The following is a 27507-nucleotide window of genomic DNA, read 5'->3' on the forward strand; positions in this document are numbered from 1 at the left end:
AAAATATCAACATTAGGAGCAAAGTTTGAAAATATGAACTAACAAATGAAATATATCTTATAAATTGATTAAAAATAACAAAATATTCAATTACTAATTGCTTTAAAAACAAATACATTTGAGGGCAACAGATTGGATGATTGGATGCTGTTAAGAAGCAAAGATTCCATCAGTGAAATGTTGGTATCAAATGCAAACAGCTATAGAAGTAGATGGATATTTCTCCTCAGATCATGCACCAAATTAATGAGTTGGTTAAAGAAATTTACATGCGAGTGAGAAACATAGACATAATAATCCCAGCCAGTTTGGCAATACAATTTCAGTTGATTTCCCTTTTTCTCTATGATGGACATTACAGATTTGACTCATTAGAAAACTCCAATGAGGTTGTATTTAATGTGCCTAAAACTGGATTTATTTCTATGCATTTATACAATTCACATGGTGAATTTATCCACCTGTATATAACATTTTCTTGATTGTTTCTCCTTATTTTAAAACAATTTGCCAAATAATAACACTAATTAAAATTATAATAATTAAAACAGGCAGTTGAGCTTAGTTCCCAGAAATATGGGACATAAACCGGATCAAAATAATGGCAATTCCCTTTATATAAGCAATTCATATTTCTTCACCATACCATAGAAAAACTGGGCTATCTAATTTTGGCAATAAATGATCATTCTTAAGTCTGAGCACCAAGGACCAGGTAACAGTTTCTATAGAGTAGGTTACCAACAGAATAAGAATGTGCTGCTATTTTTCACTTTTAATCTAAAATATTTACAGTATTGCACTTTACTGCACTCAATTGCATTTCACTAAATGTAGCACTGTATCAGTATAATGCTTTTAAAACTGCATGTCCATCTTTGATAGCTGAATCAATCTCTCAAGAGCAAGCCAAGGAGATTTTTTTTCTGAGAAATCCAGACATCTGGAAAGCAAAGCAAGGAAGTCAACCTGTCCTTGTCTTACAAGCATATCTGCTTGTTCAGATGATTAAATATTATTCTGTTCATTTTCATTGTTTCTATCATTTAGATCACCTCTGATTTTTGTGTAATTTTGTCTCTCAAACTTTTGCGTTGTTGTAACTCCTTGTAAAATATACAACTATGTCCAGATTAAACTACCTTATCTGTGATTTGAAATTCCATGTTTTAAATTTAAGCCACTTTTGCAAAAGCAGCTCCTTAGTTCATGAGCATTTTGTGAAAAAGCTAAAGTATACTTGGCAACTAAGGAGAAATGTCATGGTAATAGAGACCAGCCCCTGGAATTGTTTCAAGCTTGGGTTTTGTTTCAGTAGAGTCTAGGATTTCCAAATGGTGTTAGATGTTAGGCACATGCACAACTTTCAAAACTGATAGCAGCGAACAGTTTTAGGCTGACACAATGATCACTTTGGCCATGGTCAAGCACCAGTTGTTCCAACATTCAAACATGCCACATAATTTGGAGAATTATCCCTCCAGAGTATTCTTGTTTATTTTTCTTTTGTAAAGTTGTTATTTTTACCTAAAATTCAGACCCAGTGTACATCTGGTGGGAGTGAAAAGGTTTGACTGCAATTAGCAGCACTAAGCACTTGGCCAAAATCAAGAAGGTAGACAGGTGGGTCCTTCGGTCCTCAGATCAATTGAATCACTTCTTACCTCTTGGAACAAAATAGGAAGATGAAAAAGAGAGAGAAGAAAGGAAGAAAAAGCAGGCCAGTGCGGATTGTGCATCTATAAGGACTCCCAAGCTTTTCAAAATCTAGCACTTGTCCTTGTCTCAGCCAAGCACGGATGACAGCTGGAGAAAAGGAAACTATTGTCCATCCTGGCAATAAAACTGCTTCCAGAAAGGAAATGTCAAAGTCCCAGGGCCTCAGCATGTTTCCGGGCCTTGAGCCTCAAGTCAGCAATACTAGAATTCTTGCTGTTGCTCTTGGCGGCTGCAGCCACAACTGCAGCTGCAGAGGCAGAATCAGCCAAGGAGGCGATTGGGAGTCCAAAGGGAGGGGGAGGAAACATCAAATAAGGAGCGTGAGCAGCTAGGTGAGGATGGAGGTGAGGGTGAGCATGGGTGACCCCCTCCAACTGCAACTGAGCTTGGACCTGGAGGGGAAATAAAAGAACCATAAAGAAAATAGATTAACAGGAGATATTCCAACAGATATTCCAATAGGACAAATGGGCGTGTCAGCCATACCAGACCAAGAAAACAATTCCACAAGGAGACTATACCTTATTGAGATGGGCATGATAATAGAATATTGCAAGGCCGTTTATGTCATCCCCTTTTTCTCATGCCACAGTGAATCAGAGTGGCATATGCTTGGTCCTGCTTCTCAGGGCTTCCACCCTCTTTCAGCTCTCTTTGTCTAGGCAATGGTTCTTGTACATTTTTGTCAAGGTCATCTCCCTTACTCTTTACCAGGCATTACTCTGTGGTTTTGTAAATGATTACTTATTTAAGTAATTGTAATTCTGTGAAGGTTCAGTATTTACTATTTATCTGTCTGGGGCACACAAGTATGAAATAAATAGTTGAGAAAAAAAAATCTATGGCTGAGTAAGGACTCTACAACCAGGGCTTTTTTTCTCATAGAATGCTCAGAACAGAGTTCCAGCACCTTTTTTGGATGGAACCTTGTAGGGTAGGCAAGGTGGGCTGTATGACATGTGTGAGTTCTGGCACCTTTTTCTTTTACAAAAAAAGCACTGTCTACATTTTAATTAACTTCATGTGATACCATACTTAGAATCATCAAAGTAATTCCTATTGGTCCATTCTTGCATTTTGGAAATAGTTAACTCTTCAGCTTGAAGTGCTTGAAATAGAAAGGGAGACAGAGACGGGACTGAGGAGCACAAAATAAGGCAGAGGGAAGTAATGATGCAAGATTCACTCACACTAAAAAATGGGTTCATCCTCTCCTTCATCTAGATCCATCTTCTATTAAAATCTGGTTCCACCCATCATAAACTCAGGTCATCTTTCAATATTTCAAGAGCCATTTACTGAAAAAAGTTTTCCATTTCTGCTTTAAAAATCAAGACTTGCTGGGCACGATTTTGACAAAATAAGTGTCTCTTCTTCTCAAATTGTGGTAATTTACAGGTAGGGAGACTATCCTGTAACTCTTAATTGGATGTGAGAACAGCCCCAAGATCATACTGATTTTTGATGGTGTTTATACAGTAGTAATTTTCCATAAAATAAAGAGCAAAACGGGTGTGTTAAATCTTGTCCCTTAAACCACTCCTACAAAACAGGCTGAAAGGTTTAACTCCACCCTCCCCCAGGTATCACAGCTGCAGTCCAGGTCTTTTAAAAATGGAGCATGGTCTACAGACAAAAAAATTGCCACATTTTTTAAATGACCAGGATATTCATAAACTAACACCCTACCACAGTTATGCTATTAGTCTTTTTGATTTCCATTTTTGTTTTTAACACTAATATTCAAAAATAGATAAACAGGTACTCACAGATTAAAAATAAAAAACTCATAATCAAGATTCATTTATGTTTTCTTATAACCCAGAATTTAATCTACCATTGAATAATGCCACTGTGTGAATATACCACTCAAACTGACAGCATTCTCTTTCTTGCTGCATTAACCTATTTATATTAGTTACTAAGAGAGTCCTTTTCTGGAACTATTGCCAACTAACTTTTCCATACAAAACCTCTTGTCCCTCCTATTCCCTCCCCCATGCCACACTCATGCCCAGAGTCTGGCATTTGATGTGGTTGGACAGATTCTTAAGGATTTACCAGTCAAAAGATAGTGTGCATATTATGATAAAACTAGGTTTATTTCAGCAGAAATAATATAATGATGAATTTGACCTCAATTCAAAATCTCTCCTTGCCTCACTTAATGGAAGCATGATGCCTCAGGTATAGCATGTTGGGTTATTTAAACAATAAAAACTTTAATAATAATTTCATAAAGACAGCCAGGATGAGATATAGAATATTTAGAAGTGGCATATTTATGGGTTATTTACTTTAGCACAAGAGCGCTTTCTTTTTCTGTTTCTTTTAATATATTGATTGTGTCCCTTTCCTTTCTGTGTTTTCATTCTTTAATCTGTTCTACATTCTCCCCAGATTCTTAACCTCTTCTTAGCCTCTGTCTCTTTTTCCTATAAAGAAGCATCTTAACATTCAAGTTAAAGCAAGCATCGATCATTTCAAGACATCTTTCCTTCTTTTCCAACTTAGCATTGTTATCATTCTGGGATACAGGATTTAAACATAAGAACTTACTTCACTTTAAATGTATAAAACAATTTTTTTCCCCTTACTGTCTTTATAAAATATCTACAATCTCATTTTTTTCTTTTCAATTATGTATTTTCTGTTACATTACATTACACCATAAGCCATGGTGGCGCAGTGGTTAGAATGCAGTACTGCAGGCTACTTCTGCTGATTACTGGCTGCCAGCAGTTCAGCAGTTCAATTCTCACTGACACAAGGTTGTCTCAGCCTTCCATCCTTCCAAGGTCGAAAAAATGAGGACCCAGATTGTTGGGGGCAATATGCTGACTCTGTAAACTGCTTAGAGAGTGAAGCGGTATATAAATCTAAGTGCTATTCCTAACAGTATTATTATTATTATTGCTTTATCATCTTTGCAACCTTACTTCCACAAATGATATCCAGTTCTGGTTTAGACTGGTTTACTGATTTTTGAGGGACGTGGTGGCTCAGTGGGTTAGGACGCTGAGCTCGTCAGTCAGAAAGTCAGCAGTTTGGCGGGTCGAATCCCAAGTACCGCGTAACAGAGTGAGCGCCTGTTACTCGTCCCAGCTTCTGCCAACCTAGCAGTTTGAAAGCACATAAAAATGCAAGTAGAAAAATAGGGACCACTACGGTGGGAAGGTAACAGCGTTCCGTATGCCTTTGGCGTCTAGTCATGCCGGCCACATGACCATGGAGACGTCTTCGGACAAGCACTGGCTCTTTGGCTTTGAAACAGAGATGAGCACCGGCCCCTAGAGTTGGAAACGACTAGTACGCATGTGCGGGGGAACCTTTACCTTTACTTTTACTGATTTTTGGTATGTGTTAAATTTCTTCTTTTAATTTCCTCTTTTCCTAATAAGATGGGAAATGTCTGCAACTCCAGCAACTTTTTGCTCAATAGGAATAGTTGAAACTATATCACTTTCAGTCCACTGTGACCAGCTAAAACATTCAGCACCAGACTTGCTTTCAGATCCAGTTGAATCCTCCTTCAATTGTTGAGTTCCACTGATTTCTCTACCTTTTCACCATTAATTTCTTCCTCTTTTTATATGTTACTAGCAACTTCAACACTGTTTTTCAGTTTTTATTTCAGGTGACCACTCAGTATCATTTGAGTAAGAATTTCTTTTTTGTTTTTCTTGCATAGCATTAACACTTAGACTTATATACTGCTCCATAGTGCTTTATAGCACTCTCTGAGTGGTTTACAAATGTCAGCATGTTGCTCCCAACAATCTGGGGCCTCATTTTCCTGGGCTCGGAAGGATGGAGGGCTGAGTCAATCTTGAGCTGGTCAGGATCGAACTGCTGACAGTCGGCTTGCAATACTGCATTCTAACCACTGTGCCACCTTGAGTCCAAGAATTTATGCATTATTTTTGCAAATCCATTACTGCCACTTCTGTAATATTTTGCTTTTTTCTGAGCAAAAGTTGCTGTAGCTGTTTTTCTGCTTTGCCTTTCATTAGACTTCCTAAACAGCTGTCCCAAGTGACCTTTTTCTAGTACTCCATCTGAAGCTTCTACAAATGTTTCTCCTTAATTTTCTGCTATTGCATCTTCATGCTTTTCAACAGCCAAAACTGCAGCTATTCTGCATTCTCTTCTATCTTCTCCAAACCTCTTCACTCTTCTATTACTTCTTTTACAGAGACTTGTGTTTATAGAGTGTTGTCCCCAATGCTTCCTGTGGCCTCTTCTGCTATTATGGATTTCCCTTCCACACTCTTTACAGCCCTTTCTTCTGAATGATGGCAAGGGATACTTCTAGTACAAATATGAACCTGAATATCAGGACCATGTTATCCCTTTCTCTAATAAAGGGCATGAATTAATGTTCCATTGCACCTATTTCAAATCATAATACATTTACTTTATTAACACTCTGGTCACTGGTAATTAATAAGGATCTTTGCTTCCAAGCCCTTGTAAAGTTACATATTGGTAAGGAATAATATTTATTCCATCCATTAGTTCTAATGTTATAACAACTAAGGAAACATCATGGTCTACCATTGTCAAAAAAAGGTTTTCTTACCATAACTCAAACTCACAGGCTCTCTTAATTTATAATCCAGCTCATCAGACCAAAACAGGTTTCTTCCTTGTGTACAGTTTTTTCAGAGTGGACTAAAAATAACTCTGCCAAATTTGAATAGAAACTCCTCTTTATTTAGTACTTCCAATTACTGACTTAGGCCTCCTTTCTTTTATTTTTAATCTTTAACTCATGGGAAATAAAATTAGTCCACATGTATTAATTCCAACCTTTTCTCTGGATTGTTAATCTCAGGCCATCTGCATTCCTTTAGAAATGTACCAACTGTACTGTTCTCCTGAAAAATATTTATATCCTATTTCAAGGCAATTTAAAGCATACTATTCCTAAGTTTCTTGCAGTCCAAAATAAGTTTATTGTTTTCATACCAAGGACAGGCTAAAGAGATAGTGTCAGGACCCACCTCAATCCACATCTTAGGAAATAAGAACTCTTGGATGCAAGTTTAGTCCAAAAGGAAAATGTTTACTAGGAAGGAATCGATTGTGGGAATACAAGACGGAATCTGAGAAAAGTTACATTTCAATCCTATATAAACCATTCCCATTCCAGTCCCTCCCCTCTTCCATTTGGTCAGGCTGTCGTCAGTTGCTAGGTGTCAGGTCCTTCCATGGGAAAGGGAACTCTCCTTGGTTTTATGGTTATTGCTTCCCTTTTCAGTTGTAAATGAAGATACAAACCAGATCTGTCTGTCCCCCTCCCTTCCCCCGTTAAAACATCCCCTGTTGTTTGAAAATCGCTTTAGTAACCATCCTCTCCACCCCCCCTCGGAGAGATGGCAGAATCCCCAGTAATAGCACGTTGTTCTACCTATACAATTATGAAATGTGATATAAATGGATTCTGACATTCGGCTCTCCTTTCAGAAAAAAGATGAGTCCATCTGTGGGGAAAGAAAACATATAAATGTTAGCCTGGTTTGTTTGGATATTCTGTATGAAACCTCTTAAGCAACTTAGGTGCTTTAACATGGAGTTTGTTAACCCACTTGTTTTCTGAGGAGGGGAGGTGTTTCCATGCCACTAAATATTGTATCGTTCCATGGTGTTTTCTGGAATCTAAGATTTCTTTCACTTCAAAATGTTGTTCTCCTTCCACCATGATGGGGGGTGGTGGTGGTGGGATTTTTTCTCGTAGTGGAGATTGTTGTTCTCTCTTTAATAGACTGCAGTGGAAGGTTGGGTGTATTCGTCTAAGATTTTTGGGTAGTTCTAATTCAACTGTTACTGGGTTTATGATTCTTTTAATTGGAAAGGGTCCAATATATTTTGGTCCTAGTTTTTTACAGGGTTGGTGTGATTTCAGGTATTTTGTGGATAAATATACCATCTCTCCTACCCTAAATGGTGTGGGATCGGTTCTTTTTTTGTCTGCCTGTGTCTTGTATGCTTTTCTGGCATCTTCCAACGCTTTCCTAACGATTGGCCATGTATTTTGTAATTGAGCAATCCATTCCTTCAGATCAGGGATAACCGGTTCTTTTGGGGTTAGTTCTGGTATTGGGTTGAAACTCTGGCCTGTAGCTACTTGAAAAGGAGTGTAACCTGTGCTTGAGTGGACTGCATTATTATATGCTACTTCTGCAAAAGGCAGTAGGTCCGTCCAGTCGGACTGCTGAAAATTAATATAGCATCTCAGATATTGTTCAAGTATATTATTAAGTCTTTCAGAAGCTCCGTCTGAGGATGGTGACTAGATGACAGTCCTTGGGTGGTTCCTAAGAGGGATAAAAATTCTTTCCAACATGCCGACGTAAATTGCACCCCTCTGTCAGATATGATGTGTTGTGGTACCCCGTGCAATCTGTAAATATGCTGTACAAAAAGTTTTGCTAATGCTTTTGCAGTCGGGATTTTTTGGCAAGGTATGAAGTGTGCTTGCTTAGAGAACAGATCTGTGACAGTCCAGACTACGGTGTTTCCATTACTTTCTGGCAGTTCTACGATAAAATCCATGGCTATTTCTTTCCATGGGGCTGAGGGGTTTGCCACCGGTTGTAACAGACCTGGCGGTTTCCCTTGCAGTCTTTTGGCCATTGCGCAAATTTGACAGCTACCCACATAGCTTTCTATGTCCTTTTTCATAGATGGCCACCAAAATTGCCTTTTAGTTAAGTGTAAGGTTTTTACAAAGCCAAAGTGTCCTGCTGATTTTGTATCATGGCACAGTTGCATGAAATTGATTCTCTGTGTGGCAGGTATATATAGCTTCTCCCCCACCCACGGCAGTCCATCTTTAATTGTGCACACATGTTTATTTTTCTGAAACCATTCATCACTTTCCAAAGATTTCCTGAATTCTATTCCAGTTTGGCTATCTACCTTCGGCTTCATTTTTTCTTGTGCCCTGGTGGTGACTGGTGCTGCCAGTTGTTGTTCCGGTACAAGTGGTTTAAAGTCAGTAACTCTTGTGCTGTTATATTGGGGCATGCGGGATAATGCTTCCTGGGCGTTTTTAGTGCTTCCAAATTTTTGTGGTCTGTCCAGACCTGGAAAGGTATTTTATTTCCTTCTAAAAATTGGCACCATGTTAGTAATGCCCACCTCAACGAGAATGCCTCTTTTTCCCATATTGGCCAGCGTTGTTCTGTTTCTGTGAGTTTTCTGGATGTGTATGCGCATGGTTGCAATGTCCCCCCATCATTTTCTTGTAATAGTACGGCTCCTACCGCTACATCACTCGCATCTGCCTGTATTACAAAAGGTTTGTCGGGATCTGGGTGTTTTAGGACAGGTTCAGCAGAAAAAAGTCTCTTTAGCCTCTCAAATGCTGCTTGACATTCCATTGACCATTTCAGAGGCTGGCTGGGTTTCACGGGTGACCCCCCCCCCTTCGTTTTCAACAAATTTGTGAGGGGCATGGCTATTTGGCCAAATGCGGGGATGAATTGGCGGTAGAAGTTTGCAAACCCCAGGAAACTTTGCAATTGCTTCCGTGTGCGGGGGGGTGCCCACTCTAGTACTGCCCTGACCTTCTCAGGGTCCATTTCGATGCCCTCTGGAGATATGCGATATCCCAGGTAGTCGATTTTTTCCTGATGGAATTCACACTTCGATAATTTAGCATATAAGTGGGCAGCTCGCAACTTCTTCAGGACTGCTCTGACTAGTTTGATATGTTCCTCTTTGGTTTCTGTGAAGATAAGGATGTCATCGAGGTAAACCAGGACCCCCTTATATAGGTGCTCTCTCAGCACGTCATTAATTAATTGCATAAAGACTGCGGGGGCCCCTTGCAGTCCGAATGGCAATACTTTGAATTGATAGCACCCCATTGGGCAGTTGAATGCAGTCTTCCATTCATCTCCTTCCTTAATCCTAATACGGTAGTATGCTTCCCTCAGGTCTAGTTTGGTAAAAATCTTTCCTTTCGATAGGTGGGATAACATATCCTTCATTAGGGGAAGGGGGTACAGATTACATTCACTAATTGTGTTCAAATTTCTATAGTCCACAACCAAACGAAAGGACCCATCCTTCTTCTCCCTGAACAGAACCGGGGCGGCCACTTTGGGTTTGGCAGGCTCAATAAATCGTCTTTCTAAGTTTTTCTTTATGAATCTCTCCATTTCTGCCATTTCCCTTGGGCTCATGGCATACATCCTGGGTTTTGGGAGTTTTGCCCCAGGTTTGAATTCTATGGTGCAGTCTGTGGGGCAGTGTGGGGGAAGCTCATCTGCTCTTTCCTCACTGAAAACCTCAGCCAGGTCCCTGTATTCCTGCGGTATCTCTGGTAATCCCTTCTCTTTCCCCACTGCTGCTGTCTCCTCCCTCTGGGTTGGGGGGGTGCTTTTGGAGTCTACGTTCTTCTGCCCCCCCTTTGGGAAGTTGAGTTCTGCTGTCCTCCAGTTTATCCCGGGGTTCCATTTCTTCAGCCATTCCAGTCCTAGGATCATTGGGCATTCCATGCCTGGGGCCACTATAAACGTTATGTCCTCATCATGGGGCCCCAGTGATAGGTGGATTGGTAAAGTGGCTAGGGTGGCTGGTCCTCCCCCTGCTATTGACCGATCTAATTGACTAAAAGAGATTGGTTGTTTTAGCCTCCTCACTGGGATGCTCAATCTCTCCACCAGCGTTGGGCTAATAAGGCAGCGGATGCACCCAGAGTCTATCAGAGCTTTTATTTTGGCTGCTTCAGGCATAGGGGAAGCTAATATAGTCACTGTCTTAAGTATGGGTGGAAGGGGTCCACTTACCAATGGTTCTCCCTCTGAGCTGTCTTCCGAGTTGTCCACCGTCCCTGCGGTGCAGGCCGGAGTCCAGTCCCAGTTCCTGGCAGGAATTGTGGACTCTACAGCCTCTGTCCCCTTCATGGAAGATTCTTTTGTGTTGCCTTGGGGCTTCCCCGGCTTCTTGGAGGATGATGCCTCTGGTTTTCGTGGGGGGGCTTTTGAACGACATTCTGCAGCATGGTAGCCCTCTCTCCCACAGTTGAAGCAACTTGTTGATTTTTTGGCTGTGGCTGGTGGGTTTTCCCCCTCGCGTGTTTGCTCGGGTGGCAGGCGGCCCCATGGTTTTCCTCTGCGGTGTCTGTTCAGTAGGTCTATTTCCACTTCCTCCGCCAGGATGTACCAGTCGTCGAGGTGGGGTGGGTCTCCTCGAGGCAGGCAAGCATCATACAGGTCATAGTTCAGACCGTCTTTGAAATGGCTAAGGAGAATGTCTTCTGGCCAGTTCAGCTTGCTGGTAATGGCTCGGAATTCTTGGGTATAATCAGCCACTGCTCGCCTGCCCTGCCTCACCATTTTGATTCTCTCTCGGGCCTTACGGTCAGCCAAAGGATCCTCGAACCGTCGCCTCAAAGATGACATGAATCGGTTGAAGTCGTTGAGTTCTGGGGCGTTGGAGTCATGCAAGTTCACCACCCAGTCTGCAGCCATCCCGTCCAGGGCAGATTGCACAATTCGGATGCGTGTTTTGTCACTGGGGATGTCCCGTCCATACTCTTCCATGTAGCTGAGGGCTTGGGTTAGGAAAAATCCCAGTCGTGATGGCTCCCCCTTGAATTTGACTTCCAGGGGCGGGAGTCTTTGGCTGGAGCGTTGTCTGCGCCGTGGCCAGTATCGCTCCTCATCCTGGTCCCCATCTGTGGTTCTGGGGGGGGTGTACTGCTGAGGCAGCAATTCCTGTTCCATTGGATGGCCCCGGGGTTTCAGGTGTTGGATCCCCTCCGTTACCTTTCCAGTTGCGTCCCCAGGCGCTGCCTCAGTTGCGATTTTCAGCTCTCTCCTCCCTCAGTGAACTCAGGGTTGCTTTCATCATATCAATGGCCTTTTCCAGGATCCGCTCCTCCTCGCTGGCGTGCAGGGAACTCTCCATCTCTTGCCTCCATTCCGGTTGGTGGTTACTACGCCTCAGGGTCTTTTCTCCCGAAGCCTTTTCCCACTCACTTTTCCTTCCAACGCCCATTGACCACCGGGGTTTTCAGTCGTACTGCTCCACTGCTTCTTCCCCGGGGGAATATGCTGCTTCAGTTTCCCATTGTCTCTGGGATTCCATTTGGGGGGAAGACCCCCTCCATGGGGCTTCCCTCCTCTCTTGCTTCGTCGCCAGACATTTGTATTTGTTGCAAAGTCCCCCGGTAAGGTTTTCCCTTCCAGGTTGACTCTTAAAGCAGATTCCGTCTACTGTCAGGACCCACCTCAATCCACATCTTAGGAAATAAGAACTCTTGGATGCAAGTTTAGTCCAAAAGGAAAATGTTTACTAGGAAGGAATCGATTGTGGGAATACAAGACGGAATCTGAGAAAAGTTACATTTCAATCCTATATAAACCATTCCCATTCCAGTCCCTCCCCTCATCCATTTGGTCAGGCTGTCGTCAGTTGCTAGGTGTCAGGTCCTTCCATGGGAAAGGGAACTCTCCTTGGTTTTATGGTTATTGCTTCCCTTTTCAGTTGTAAATGAAGATACAAACCAGATCTGTCTGTCCCCCTCCCTTCCCCCGTTAAAACATCCCCTGTTGTTTGAAAATCGCTTTAGTAACCATCCTCTCCCCCCCCCCTCGGAGAGATGGCAGAATCCCCAGTAATAGCACGTTGTTCTACCTATACAATTATGAAATGTGATATAAATGGATTCTGACAGATAGCAGACTCACAATACAACAGATATTCCTGCAGTTGAAAACAAATGCTGTAACAGAGAATGATGAACGTATCAAAATGGAATGGTTCAGAACAGCAAGATGGATAGAATTGTGATTTTCAGCTGCTCTTACAAGGCTATGGATGGCTGGTGACCACATCTAATGGAGGATTTCCCAGGTGGATGATCCCTATAGGTAATATTGGATCACTTGGGATATAGTAGGGCAATCAACACCAAGCACTGGAGGATAGAATATAAAGAGTTGAGTGATATATACAAGATATTAGGGGCAAAACTCCACAACAGTTCTCTGGCTTTCGTATAAAGATCTAAACATATTCCTGAAAAAAAATCAGGTCCTTTAACTAACATCTATATACAGTTTGTTTAAAAGCTGTATATGGAACGACTTGTTTTTCAGGAAAATTATTGTGGAACTTATTGGACCTGCTTTAGTGAAACTGGAAATGAATTTCACAAAGTCTTCTGCTCCCAAATTCTACCTTTCAGCAATTAACACAAAAATGGAGAGATCTTCTCCTGGAAAATCACAGTCACAGTCCTTAGGAGTAAAAATGTACTTCAGCTTTAACCTGCAATATTTCCTTTTCATGCTGACTGCAAGACTTTTTCATCTCGATTCTATTACCCTATTTTGCCCCCTAAAATCTAAAATACAAGATACTATGCTGAGTTGGAATTTCATTTTCTTTTTAAATCAGTAACAGTCTCCTTTTTCCACAATCTCTCTCCTGCTGAATATTCCAATCCCTGCATTCCTTTGGTTTGCTCCAAAGGTCCAGTATCTGGCAATCATTTCTGCTTACATCATTTATTTTTCTTTCTTTTTTCCTGTATAGTTATCTACTATATATTTCTTCTCTTCTCCTCCCACTGCTTTTTCCCTTCATTCCCTTTTAATTTTGATTCTGGTCTTATTTTCCTTCAGGCAAATTCTTCTTTCTGGAATTTGTATTGTACTGTTTATCTATCACATGTGCCAAAACCAGGTTTATTTACCTAGGAATTTATTTGGAGAATAAAAATGTAGAGGATAAGGAAGATGACCTTGTTAAAAGTACAGTATAGGTAGTTCTTGATTTATGAACATCACTGAACCCAGAATTACAGTCATAGGTCATGCTGGTTAAACAGTCATCAAGTGACCAACCCAATTTTAGAACATTTTTTGTGTACGTCCTTAAGCAAATCAACAGAATTGTTAAGCAAACCCATTGTCCACAATGGACTTTTTTGTGGAAACCGGTAGACGTCAGTCATAAATTGCTGTGACGTGACTATGGGATCCTGCAAAAAGCCATATATGAAGGTCAGTTGCCAAGCACCCGAAATGTGATCAGGGAAAATGCTGTTTTAGAGTCATTTGGCTTCTCTATGCCTCCTATGCAGCCTTCAGCTCTAATTGTCCGTGATCAATGTGGCTCTTTTTTACAGTGTTGACTCCAAATTCTCTTACCTTTCTGCCATTACATATAAAAACTTATTGATCACATGCTTTCCACTAAAGCACATTTCATTTTCCCTTTAATAGGTTTTCTCTCAAAAGAGAAATGATATACTGTAGGATCTGATATGAAAATATAAAAATTACAAATACCATGCAGGGAAGTTTAGAGACAGTCCTAAAATTCTACAAAAAAAATTCACAAGTAAAGCTGGACAATGGTTCCATAACAACTTATTCAGACTGCCACTTTTCCCTACAAGACTTTTACAAAATAGCTAATAAAAATGTTTCTTGGAAAAAAGAGGAAGTTAATTTTTTACCACTACTCCTCTGATGAATTAAAATAGGAAAAACACAGATAGGCTTATTTCATTGACCCACTCCTTACTCCAAAATGCCAAAAATGATGGTACTTTTTAATTTTAAAAAAGAAGTTAAACAACAGCTTCAAAAGAAGCCCAGCAGAACTGATGTTATTACTTAGGCTTTTTTAACATAACAAAATCTTATGCAGAAAATAAACTCAATAGCAGTGTTACACATAAACTTTTTTTTAATGTTATGAATATACTTGATTTAAGATAGTGATGTAACCTAGAAAATATTAACATTAAGAAGAAAGAAAAGTAGTAGAAGGAGATGGGAAGGAAAAATGTTAGCACTCAAGAATACAGGATCCATGTTCAAATGCTAACATAGCTGCCTCTGTCCCCATTAGTTTTATTTTCCCTTGTCATGAGCAAAACTGCCTTCTTTATGCTATTTGAAATCAAGGTGTTCCATGTTCATCCTTAACAGAAGCTACATCTGTAATAATTGTGAAAGTATTAAAGATATAGATAACATCCTGTGATAGGGTAGTACAACACTATGTTAGTCTTTTCCTCTCAGTTATTATTGTCACAAAAATCCTCCATTGCTTCCCCTGTGTTAGGCTGCCCTTATCTTCTTCCCTATTTTAAACAACTTTATAGCACCTTTGAATTTTGGGAAGTAGCTAGAAATTCCTGATTAATCTACCAAAGAGTATAAACTTTGTTCTATTTCCCACACAGAGATATGTGTGTGTACAATGTAGCCTTCATCAGTCATTGACAGATTTCGGGGGGGGGTGCCTAAATTTTCAGCACAAAATACATGCTGCTAACTACTGATTAGCCAATCAGCAGCTCACAGTGTGCTTCTTTTCCAACCAGCAGAGTATAACAGGCTATTCCACTAAGCTTTGATGCCACAAGAGTTTAGCTCTGCTAAAGATCCATCATACATCATGTAAAAAAATTTCCTTTGAGTTGAATTTGACTGTGCTTTACTTCAACGATACATCCTACCCTGTAGTTTGCCATTTCCTTTTCTGAATTTTTTTTTCAATTTCAACTTCCTAATCCTTGTATTTCCTGGAGCTCTCCAATTCAAGTACTAACCAGACTCAAAGCTGCTTATTCTTCATATCTAGAGAAAACCAGCCCTACTGAAGAAATACAATGTGTGGATTTGGAAGGAAAGAAAATAACAAATCCTATTTTCCACTTGCTGAGACTACATGCTAAAGATGTATCCCACACAACTGGAAAGATTTCTCACTTTGCATTCATTGCAATAACTTGTTTTGGATGTGTGCCTTTTCAAAGTGCTCAAAAAGCTGAAATTCAACTAATGCACTTCAGCAACATCTTCTTTTGGCTGGAGTTTTACCTATTAGCAAGTATTTTGGAATCAAACTGAGATGATGGTCACAATCAATAGGTATATAGTTTTATTTTATTCTTATTTATTTATATGTCAAATTTAGAGACCGGCCATCCCATTCACACAGTGACTATGTTACAAGAGTATGACAGAGATTTAAGCCTGCTTATTAGAATTCTACAGAATATTGAAGGGACTTTTAAATAAACCTACTCTGCTAAAAACATTTTGGAATTCTATTTTCAAGGCCATGGAGCCAAGGCACCAGGAACTATTGGAAATGAAAACCCTTCTGTGTACAGATGTGCAGAATATGTCCTTCTGTCACACATTTCTTCTCTTCCTCTGTCCAAATGCTAACTTAACAGCTATCTTAGATAGGTCAGCCTGGAGATGAAAATTCAAATAAGCTACCTGCTGGAAAGGCATCCGTAGGGCTCCCATGTTCACGTAGGGGGCCACTCGGCAGGCATCTAAATGGCTGGCTGTCCCCAAGATCACACCTGCAAGCAAAAGTATAGGGTCAGGAAAGAGTCTTCAGAAAGGTCAGAGCCTGTCCCCACTTCCTTCCAGGACCTACCTTTATGCATCTGGTTCTCCTGTTTTCGGCATTTGGCTCTTCTGTTCTGAAACCAAACCTGCCAAGAGGAGAAAAGATGCTAGCAGTAATAAAAGCAGACAGCAGCAGCCTTGAGCTAAAAGAAATCACCCTATGACTCCCCAAACTTTCTTAAAAGCTAGAAAGCTGGAAAAAATGTGGTTACAGAAATGCTAGTACGGGAAGGAAGATCTAAAATTGTTGTTGGTTGGGATGAGCAGGTGAGGACAAATATCTCACGTAACTTTTGTTGAGTTCTAATACTCAGAATAAGTTCCTGAGCAGAGAATCTTTTCATTTCAGTTTGCTTGTTTGATATCAAGAAATGGTTTTTAGAAAAGCCATAAACAATAGAGCTCACAGGATAAAAACCTATTCTTCATGGCCAAATTAAGTCAAGAAAAAAATAGGTAATAATAGAATAGTAGTACAGTACAGTCCCTTGAGGTTCTACTCATAATTAATCCCACTGAGTTCAAGCAACATTTCAGCAGATTATAATTTTAAAATTTAATGGGATCTTGACTCCCATCCATTTTTCCCACGTTACTCAGTTGTGGATCTGCCTTTCCCAATCTCCTGTTTTCCATATGTGTTAAAATGCTTCACCCTTCAGCTGCAAATGACAATAGCCAGGGCTGGGTCACTGGGGATGTTGGAAGTTATAGCCCAACACATCAGTGTGGCATCTGAGTGGGAAAAGCTGTCTGCAGATTAAGGGGATGTGCTTCAAACCATCCAGATGTGATTTTTTTTGTAAGAGTTGGAAGGATGCAGGACATTCACTGCATAAAGTTATTTGCATCCACACACCTACTTAACTGTCCCAGTTTTGTGCTAAAATGGACTGCATATGCCTTGCCCACCCCCTTAACTAGCATTCTGAGTCTTAATAACCCTATGATTACTAAAGCAATTGGATCAAAATGATACAAGGCCTGAGACAGTTTTCCATGAAAGGGCTACAGGTGCAAATAGTTTTAGCTCCTTCCAAAAGGGAAATCCAATTAAAAAGTCTACAAGTGGGGGAAAGTGGGATTGGACTCACTGCTGCTGCTATGAATAGATCACCAGTATCCCCTTCTGCAAAGAGTAGGTTACACCTCCATCATGTGCCTGGATCACTGCAAAGAGATCTTTCCTTGATGCACCTAAATAAGGACTTTTAAGAGCCATAAGAAGTTTCTTTACAAGGAGGTAAAATCCAATTCAAAATCACTTTGCAGCCTCTCTTGAGCTTACATACACAAACCTGCTTGGAGACCAGATCCATTCCCACTGAGGTTGCTGCCTCTGAAGGGCCTAAGAAGAAAAGCAAGCTGCCTTTCCAACCCAATGGCTGGGTTCTCCAAATCAAACAACCACCTTCAATAATGTGACAATCCTAGCTGCCTTCGCACATGCTGGGAGCCCACATTTACAAGCTTAAAGCATCATGGAAATTGAAAAGGAAAATTCATTATTATTTAGAACTTACTCACTTTCCTGGAGTAGCATGGGACTGCCTAAGAATCCCAGTTTTCCTATCACTTCAGTATCCCAAAATAATAATGTGAACCATATGGATGGTACATACACATCTTTGTCAATTTGCTGCTTTCTTTTTTTAAGACAAAGCAAATTGTGTCTTTGGCCTCAGGGCTGAGCATCTTATATAGGAACTGCTATTTTATCCAACTAGTGAATTCTGGAAAGAATAGCATGACGCAATTCCTCCTACTGAGAAAATTGAATTATATCTTCAAGTATTGTCATTGCTAAACACACTCTTCTAATAGGATTTCTACCATTCTCTGTGATTTGGGGTATTTAACTTATCTAATCACTGATTTACATTCCAGTTTGACCACAATTAAATGTTGCTTATTTGGCAATCTTTCCCTGAAAATAGTGTTATGCTAGGTCTATAAAAGTCTGGGTGAAGTGAACCTAACTGCAGAATAAATAGCATTCCAATAGACCTGTTCTCAATAAAGTTCAAAACATTTCCTAGAAAGTCCTTTTAAAAAGTAACTTCTATCATCATTTATTACATGAAAAAAATGAGAATAATAGTGCTACCATAAAGCATTCTCTTTCAGTCTAGAATTTCAAGATCTGCTGGACTAGCTTTGTGCTCCAAACATTCCTAACCAAAGTAGCCATGTTGTTTGAGGATTGATTAAGGAGGATTAGATCCTACATATCTTAACTGGCACCAGGTTAGGAAAGGTTTCTATAAAGGCCAGGGTACTGTTTGAGATGTGATTCTTCTTCCTAAATACATGGAGGAACTTGTCTGGCAATTTGAAGGGCTTATTTTTTGAGAGGTAGTGGTTAAAACACCTGGCTAGAAAGTGAGAGACCATGGATCCCATAAAAGCAGCTGTGTCACCTTGGGCCAGTCATTCTCTCTGTCCCTGGAAGAAGGCAAATGCAAACCACTCCTGAAAATTTTGCTAAGAAAACTGCAGGGATTCGTCCAGACAGTTGCCAGGAGTCAACACTGACTTAGACACACACAAAAATAATAATATGAAGAAACTTGAGATTGCAAGTCTTCCAGTTATGAAGTGTGAATTCAGTTCTGAGTGTCACATCCACCTTCCTGAAAACTAATTCAACTTGCAACACTTTAGTTATCTTCTTTGAACAAGCTTAGCTAGGATTCACTGAATCATGTTTTTCTCAACTGAGTTTTTGGGATTCCCACACATATTCTTATAGCTAGGTGGCAGCATCTAGATAAACTTGGCTGATCAGGAAAAAGCTAAGCCAAGTTGTACTTGGTTAGTTACTGTATTTAGAAGGGAGAACATTGGAAATCTGAGGGCAGTAGGAAGTTACAATCTCAGAAGGAGGCAAAGATGAAGTATTTCCATACCATTACTGAGAACATAAACATGTCCAAGTAGGAAGAGGAGATGAACTGGACTGAGGGAAGCCTATCTTTTTATAACCCAATGAACCCTAAAATCACATGGATTGAGTTTGCATGTGACTTTTTTCCCATTGCCGGCAATGGGGCACAGTTTTGGCATGATGCATCTGGCCCGCGGGGCCGGCAGTTTGACACCCCTGGCCTTTGCATCATCCATGAATGTTGTAGTTAGGGAAGATGCAATTCTGGTTGTGATTAAAACACAAGGCACTAGGGAAAATACCAAGTCTGGCTGATTTTCAGTTGTGCTTTTAAACTTCTGCTTTAATTAGGTTGAGGATATGAGGCTAAATCCACAATCAGTCCATGTAAATGTGTCTTTTTGACATTCTTTCTGGCTGTTGAAACAAGCATTGCTTCCAGCAGGCAATCAAAACATTTCCAGATTTGGGTTTAACAGTTTAATATAAATCCTGCCCTCCCAGCTGATTTGTTGTATTTTACTTTAAAATTGCTGCAATCCAGAAAATCTGCCCTTCCTACTTCTGGAAGTGCCTTCTTGTGAAGCTGGATTGACACTGCGTCTCACTGGCCTACTAGTAGCCAAAGAGTTTATTCCCCTCACCCCACCCCACTAGAAATGTTTCAAACCTGTTTGGAAAGATACAGCTTCCCTGCAAAGCCCACCCTTTGCTTCCCTAGCCAGCCAGCCTACCAGCCACTGCTTGTGATGGAGACAGATCAAATCTAAGAGTTGAGTCTGTGCCCTTTGCCCCACCCCCTGCCGAGGTTTTCGGCTTGCCAAGTTGATCATACGCTTAATTAATACTAACTGCACTTCCTACATCACATTTCGCCTCCAAGCTTTCTTCAATTGCCTTAATGATGGCCATTTACAACGAAGTAATTAGTGCAAAGAAAGGCTTCCAAAGACATTAATTATCCAGAGCTACTGGAATGGTTTTTTGAACAGGAATCAGCTGTCTTTACACTGCAGCACGTGGAATATTCTCCCTCTCCCCACGGCACCCCCAGTCACCAACATGCAGAGCTAGAATTAATGTAACCGAGTAGCCAAATTAAAATTAATAAAAAAAGATTTTTGAGGGGTCCTGAAACTTTATAAAGAAGAGCTTTTCTTTTTCTCTCCGTGGTTCTCCTCTACTCTTTCTGCTTAAAAATCAGCAGAAGGCAACTGGATTTCTCATAGGCGTGTCTTCAGACTAACAGCTTTAATCAATTTCAGGCGGAGAGTTTCGGATTTAACTGGATTTTGTTTTGACCCAGAGCAAAACGAATCTCCCTTGAAACGAAAACTCCAACCATAACCGTCATCAACCACAGCTTTGACATAAAAATAAGTGATAATATCCACCAAGATAAATTATTGATCTTATAAAGCCAGGTCAATTAATCGGCAATTATTGAAAAAGTCTAATTTGTTTACGTGTTTTTAAAGTTTTTAGCTTCCTTCGCCGAGGAGGAAAAGTAGCTAAATTCTAGAGGTTTGACGTGAAATGACGCGGATCCTTCCTTTTTATGCACCCAAGAGCAACCTGATTTTCTCTGCTTCGGGTTAGAAGCCTGACACCACTCACAAAGGTGGACCCTCTGCCAGATAGCTCTTCTTAGCGAAACCTTCTTGATTGATACCTTACTACACTTCTCTGACTCTCCGGCCGTGAGCCCCCGCTCTTGCCCTCGGCCCCGTCCACTTAAGCCCAAGGGCTCTTCCAGCTCGACATGGCAAAACGCCCCTTCCCTTTTTAGCTCCGGAAGAGGCGAAGGAGAAAGTGAGGAGGAGGCGTGGAAGTGATGAATTAGTCCAAGCGCAGTGTCTTCATAAATCAGCCCGGGTGTGATTCCCGATCAATTCCAACTAGTCATGAATATGCTAAGTAAAGCGCAGGACAGTGTTTTGGACAGTTATTTCTTCATTAAGGATCACTCAGTGATTTCTTTCACAAATGCTTTAATCTGATTTCCTTTTGATTTCCATTAGAGACAGTGAATAATGACATTTAATTTAGCCCTGCGCCATAAAACCCAAAGATATTTGCTGGTAATTGAATTACTGCCTACCCTTCACTACGGTCTCATAACTTTCAATTATAACACTGACAGCTGGACGATATGAGTTGCTGGTACAACACTAAAAATAAAAGGTTAATAAGGAGTAGCTACCGTAGGAGCTCCAATTTATTTGCAGCAGATTTCCACACTAAATTGAAACTAGATCCTTTAACAACAAGGGACAGGCGCTGTTGACTGGGATTAGTAGAGAATTCTGGAAGTACTAAAATATCTGTTTGGGAATGGACGAGGGGGTGGGGGTCTACCTAGTCTCTTCCGTTCCTTCGTTTTACCAAACAAGAATAAGGTCTTGATCTACTCCTATCAGGCACATCAAACCTTGTTTATGCTTTAATTAAGGACTGTCGGTTTTCTCGGCGGCCCCTTCTCTTTTAAATATTTTAAATATTTCTTTTCTATTAGGCTGATCTCTTTCGGGGTATATGGCTTTTATGGGTTTCGTGTGAAAGAGCGGGAAAGAGGGGAACGGCTAAGGGGAGCGGAGAACTATTTCAAAAACCTGCAAACACTTGGAACGCCAATTTTCCTGTAACTATGAATAATATCCTGTTTGGGTGCTGGACTAACCCCAGTAATAAACTGTTTTAAAGAAGGAATGCAGAATTCAATTACAAGTAATTTATTTTAATGGAAAGTTTATATCTACCGGAGCCTTTCTCTTGTAAGAAACTGGAAATCATGACATAAAAGTTAGGTCGCCTTCAGCCAAAGTTTAATCTCTTTATTGTAGCCGATTATATGAGGGGAAGGAAAGAGAGCGAGACAACTGAAACCACTGCAACCTTCTTGGTCATTTTCCCTACTACTGTTTCTTTTCCAAAATCGACAAATGTATTTGAAATATTCCCATTACTTGTCATAAAAAAAGAAAAAGAACAAGTATCAGTTATTTGAAGGGGGGAAATTACAACGAAAGAATTATTTATTACAATCTAAACAACAAACTTGTTTCCCCAGGAGTATATGCTGGTCTCTATAGATCTAACTCTGGCTATTAGTTTAGAACATACTCAATAATATTAAATCCAGGAGGAAGTCGATCTGATGGAAACTAAGTCTGAGTCTGAAACCAAAGCATCCCGTTGAGATTCTCCTAAGGATGTCTTCTCTTCCTCCCTCATCTCATAAAATAGGCAAGGAAAATCGGTTTTGTGAAAGGACAGTAAACTCCCGGGCATAATTTTTCTTCACCTGTTTTTGACTTTAAAACCTTGTCCTATAATCCCACAAGATGATTTTATCAAAATCCCTTTCCTTATTTAATATCTGACCAATATTAAGTATCATTGTTAATGTGTCACTGTTAGAAATACTGGCATTACTTTAGCTTTGGAGTCCATTTGTTCATCTACTAATTCAGAAGACGGTGACCAGTAGCTTTTATATAAAACCCTAGGCTTAACAGTTTCAAGAACTGAAGTCCAGATACATAGTAGGTCTAATTACTAATAAGTGATTACAAGTTGGGCTGTTGGTTTGATCTCCGAGCTTGGCGATTTGGCTGCAAACGTTTCATCTCCATGGGGGGGGGGGGGACGTCTTCAGTGCTTTTGTCTGCCATGTAGTGGTCGCCCAGATTTCTATTGCCCTAATATGGCAACCCCAGAGATGGATGGATGGGTGGAAAGAGACAGGGAGAAGATGATAGGAGATAGAGACAGAGATGCACACAGGTCACAGATGCCTTGGCGAATTATCAGTACATAATTCAAACCTATTCTTAAGGATTTAGAGACCTTATATTTTAAGGGGCATCGGGGAGGGAAGAGCAGATGGGGCCCTATGAATTCATGCTCTTGTTATGCAAGTCAAACATCCCCCCCCCCTCTGGATTATCTACTCCCAAAGCACCCAGGTTTTTCCATACCCGTTGTCCCCGCCTCACCACAGAGAGCAACAAAAACAAAAGAAAAAAGTGAAAGGTTTTTTTCTTTCCTGGCTGGATCTATTAAATCAAGCAGCTGATTCGTTAGAAGTGGGATCAAGAGAGGCCGAGCGTTCGGTGGAAACGAAGGGCTCCGAGGAGGCAAGCAACCGACCACAGTAGCCCAGGCTACAATCCTCTCCCCAGCTTCCAGGACGCGTTTACCTGATATTATTCGGCAAGAAAACCAGCGTCTGAACTAAAAGTCCAGAACAGAGGACGGACGACCTCTCTTCCTCCTTACCTGCACCCTAGCTTCAGACAGTCCAAGCCTTTGGCTCAGCTCCTCCCTCATGAAGGCATCCGGATAGTGCGTCTCGTCGAATAGCCTCTCCAGCTCGTTCAGCTGTTCCAGGGTGAAATTCGTTCTGCTTCTCCGCTGTTTCAATTTAGTCTGACCGTCCTCGTCCTCGGATTTCACCTCCTCCCTCTTGTCTTTGCATTCATAGATCCCTAGGGTGGGGGAGACGAAGAGAAGGAGAAAGGAAAAAACATCAGATCTGGACATCGGAAGCCTCTTCCAAAGGGGGAGAAAATTTCCTAACTAATCGAACAGGCTATTGACCCACGAGCCCAGAATAAGAAAAAACGAGAGAGTTACTCAGATAGGGTTCGGTCAATATTTGTTAAGGAGTCTAAGGGAGGATTTAAGCAGACTTCTTCTCTCGCAAAGATACTTCCAGGGTCTCGTGGGATTTCTTTCCTTTGATAGGAGACCGGATGGTGGTCTGCAGACAGATACGCTGGACAACTGGGGTTGCCTTAACCTTGCCATCTGCCTGTTTTAAAAGTCGATACTTTTTCCAATCCTTTCTTGTGGGCAATTCAAAAGAATGAATCAACTCTACCAGTCGAAGTGTTATAATGTTAGCTCTGGTATTCGATGTAGAATTAAGCCAAATCTCGATAATCAGAACACAGTCTGCCCTTCATGATACTGTAAACAATTCAGGGAACTGGTAATAAGAAATCAATTTAAGCCCCATCACTTATTATAAGCGATGCATTTTCTCCATATATACATGAGTTTGTTGCCTATTAACTTTATAGACAGGTCCATGTAATAGTATTCTTAGCAAACATGTGGAAGTGATCTGTAGAAAGTTTTCAACTTTCTCGTTTAGTCTACAGACAGAGATGGTGTCTTATCCAATTACTAAGTGTTCTTAGGCTTGGTTGTGCGTTAAGACCAGTCCAGTTCTGCTAGATAAGAGAAATGGGCTAGCAGAGGCTCAGCAAAAGCTTAGGGATGGACAGACCTTCGGATCAGAGTTAAAAGTTGTTCCATACCGTCAGCTATGGGGAGGGGGATGTTAAAAGACCATAACATGAAGGGAGGACCACATCTTCATTCACGAAGAGGCGGTGGGAAATGTCCTTAACTTGCTGTTATACGCTTGAAACCTTTGTACAAATATTTACAGACCCCAAGGATTTCGCTTTTGGCAATGAGAAAGAGTCCTCGCTAGACACCAAAGGGCCTGCTACCATGAGAAACACACCAGCACATGCATAGCCCACCCGAGCTCAAGGAGCTTGTGGAGGACCACTAACCGTAGGAGGAACAGGGAAGGACGCAGGAGAATTTTAGCCGGATCGGGGAGGAGAGAGGAGAGCGTTCTTTTCTCCAAATTCAGGGAGAAAGAAAAATGTGTGGGCATAAGTTGGCAAGCTAGAAAGAAAAGTAATTGCCCAAGGCGCTGTTGTTGGCAAGAGGGCACCCTGTAAGGCCCGGCCAAGGAGGAATAGGGCAGGTTCGGGCCAGGAGTATGAAAGGTGGCTGGTGGAATGGAGCCCTCTGCCCTGGTTCTGTCTTGGGAAAGCAGTGGGTCTCCGAAGGCATAAGGAGAGGGACCGCCGCCTTGATTTTGAGGGGCTGCTCTGGAAAGCTCAGGATTAGATTCCCAGGTTCAAAAAATACCATTTTTGGAAAATGAGCGTGATTGAGCCCTGTTGGCTCCCTTTTCTAGCAATAGTTTTCTCTTGGCACGTGCAGCAAAGGAAGCTCCCGGATTTCTCTTTTAGCTGCCCCAAAAGATGTGTTCCTTAAAGACGGATTTCCATAACTGCACCCTAAAAAAATGGCTGCATTGGAAACCGGCTGCTAATTTCCTTTAACTTCCGCCCCCCCTATTCAATGAAATTAGTTCACTATACTGTAAAGTTAAAATTCGGAGATTATTCATTTTAGGAGACACAGTGAAAAGTCATTTCGAAGAGGATTTAATTGTTGCAGCCCACGAAAATTGTAGTGGGGATTTTTTCAGAGCTTTAGCCTACTTGAATTCCCAGCCCAAGTCTCCCAAGGAGCATAAAAGCGGCGGCGTGGGGGGGGGGGGGCACCCATACTACCGATTTTAAAAAAAATACTTTCAGACTATCAGCATTAGAGACTGTAGTTAGATTTTTTTTTTTGCACTACCAGAAAAGCTATAGAAATCTAAGCAGCTATGGTCCCGAATACTCGAATCTTTTTAAACCCGTCAAGTATCAATCCAGGGATTTTCATCGAGTTGTGTGGCACCGACTTCCAGCCCAGAATTTCCCCATTTTCCACACAGCTGCCCTTCCTTACAAGCACGTTTTGGGTGTTTTATCCACGATGTTTATTATGCCGCTGGATAGGGGAGATTTGGATATTGTGGATAAACAGCACATTTGGTAAACATTACATTTTTCGATAGATAGATAGATAGATAGATAGATAGATAGATAGATAGATAGATAGATAGATAATTTGTATATACTGTAGTACAAGTTGTGATATACAGACTACGTGGATTCATGCATTTTGGGAGGTTATGCACACATGCATGTTGTAAAACTTTAATCTTTACAGTGTTTTCTAAATAATACGGGTGCTTTGGGTTTATTAGCACCTGAGTATCCTGGATAATCGTTATAACTTTATATTGAGTCATTCTTGAACTGATAAACAGATAGCTAGAGATCGATCGATCTTAAAATCATTACAGGGAATATAAACTATCACTTCATCCTAAAGCCAATCTTTTTTAGATCACAACAGATTAATAAATAAAAAGCATAGGGCAAGTCCAGCTGCTACTACATGAGACTTTAGTGAAAGGGTTTTTCTGACAATGATTGAATATCTGCATATCTGAACCCATTTAGAACAGAAGAACCCCCTAAAATACAGTTAGTTGGATTTACTTTTCAACAGACAAGTCAAGGTTCGTCTATACATTGCCAGATATCCATAATGGCAGTGCCTCACATTGTTTTAGAAAACAAGAAAAATGGAAAAGATTCCTTTAAGAAAACGAATTAGTTTTTTAAAGGAGTGCACCGCCGAAACTGCCAGGAGCCAGCGATGCTTCTGTTTTGAACCTAAGAGATACTTGGATTTAATTCTATCGGGTTTGCCCAGCAGCAGAAGTGGCATGAAACTCCGATTAACTGGCTAAAGAAATGCTTGCTTAACTTCCTATATTGGTTTTTCCCCCTTTTCTCTGGACCGTATTTATAGTGTCCTATACTGTAGTCCTAACTGAAAAAGGGGATCCTTATTCAGTTCAACAGACCCTTAAAGGCCAGAACCAAACGCAGTACAGTATTCAGGTGAAAGGCTTGGACATCATCCCCATCCATCCCCACCCCCCAACAAAAAAGCTTTGCAGAATATCCTAAACGAGGGGATTCTTATTCCCTTTGCCTGACAAGCCTCCGGCCAATTCATCTTGAGCTTATTAGCTCTTCCCCACCCCAAAGGTCCATACACCCACCCCAAAGCTTCCCACATCTCCTAACTACAATAATTCTAGCTATTCCGCCGAGATTAGCCCCAGAAGCAATTCTGCCTAATGCTCCGACTTTAAGTTGATCGCGAAGGAAAACGGGCCGCGCGGTAGCGGATGAAGAAAGCACTTCCCTTCTATTGTTTAAATTCACCTAAAGAAAGGAAAGAGGAGCCGGGATTGCTGAAGTTTGAGATTCGTTTTCCTATTTGAATGCTCTTCGCTGCTGCTGTTTCTGCTGCTATTATCACTACCACCATCTCTACTCTTATTACCATCCCCCTCGTCCCCTACAGTTTCGTCAAAGCGGCACCCGGAGGAAGCACGGGACGGCCCAAGACGGCAGAGAGGTATCTGCTAGGTGCCTGGGGGGTGACAGATTCCTCTTTACCTTCCGAGGTCCTGTTGGCGTGGTTGAAGTCCTTGAGCTTGTCCTTGTCGCTCTCCCCAGGCTCTTTGAAAAGGTGGACCGGGCAGTGGGAGCCGCCCTCGGCCAGCTCCTGCAGGCCAGTGTCATCGGAGCCGCCCAGCTCCCGAGTCCGCGCCAGCCCGCTCTCCAAAACTTCCCGGTACGTAATGGACTCCTTCTTGTGGCCGCCGCCGCCTCCTCCTCCTCCTCCTCCACCACCACCACCACCACCGCTGCTCTCTTTGCTTTTCTGGTCAAAAGATTTGGACACAAACGCCGTAAGTTCTTCCAT

General features: G+C 41.3%; 1 protein-coding gene across 1 annotated transcript; it reads right to left on the reverse strand.

Moving 5' to 3' along the window:
• Positions 1-1865: 1865 nt before the first annotated feature.
• Positions 1866-27507, reverse strand: SHOX (SHOX homeobox; the record flags this gene model as incomplete). The annotated part of the gene is made up of 5 exons (XM_083361321.1): positions 1866-2111; positions 15987-16075; positions 16153-16210; positions 23293-23501; positions 27198-27507. The coding sequence occupies 5 exons, from the start codon at positions 27505-27507 to the stop codon at positions 1866-1868; spliced, it is 912 nt and encodes a 303-aa protein (XP_083217447.1).

Source organism: Vipera ursinii (genome assembly GCF_947247035.1).
Source record: "Vipera ursinii genome assembly, chromosome: 4".
Lineage (NCBI taxonomy): Eukaryota > Metazoa > Chordata > Lepidosauria > Squamata > Viperidae > Vipera > Vipera ursinii.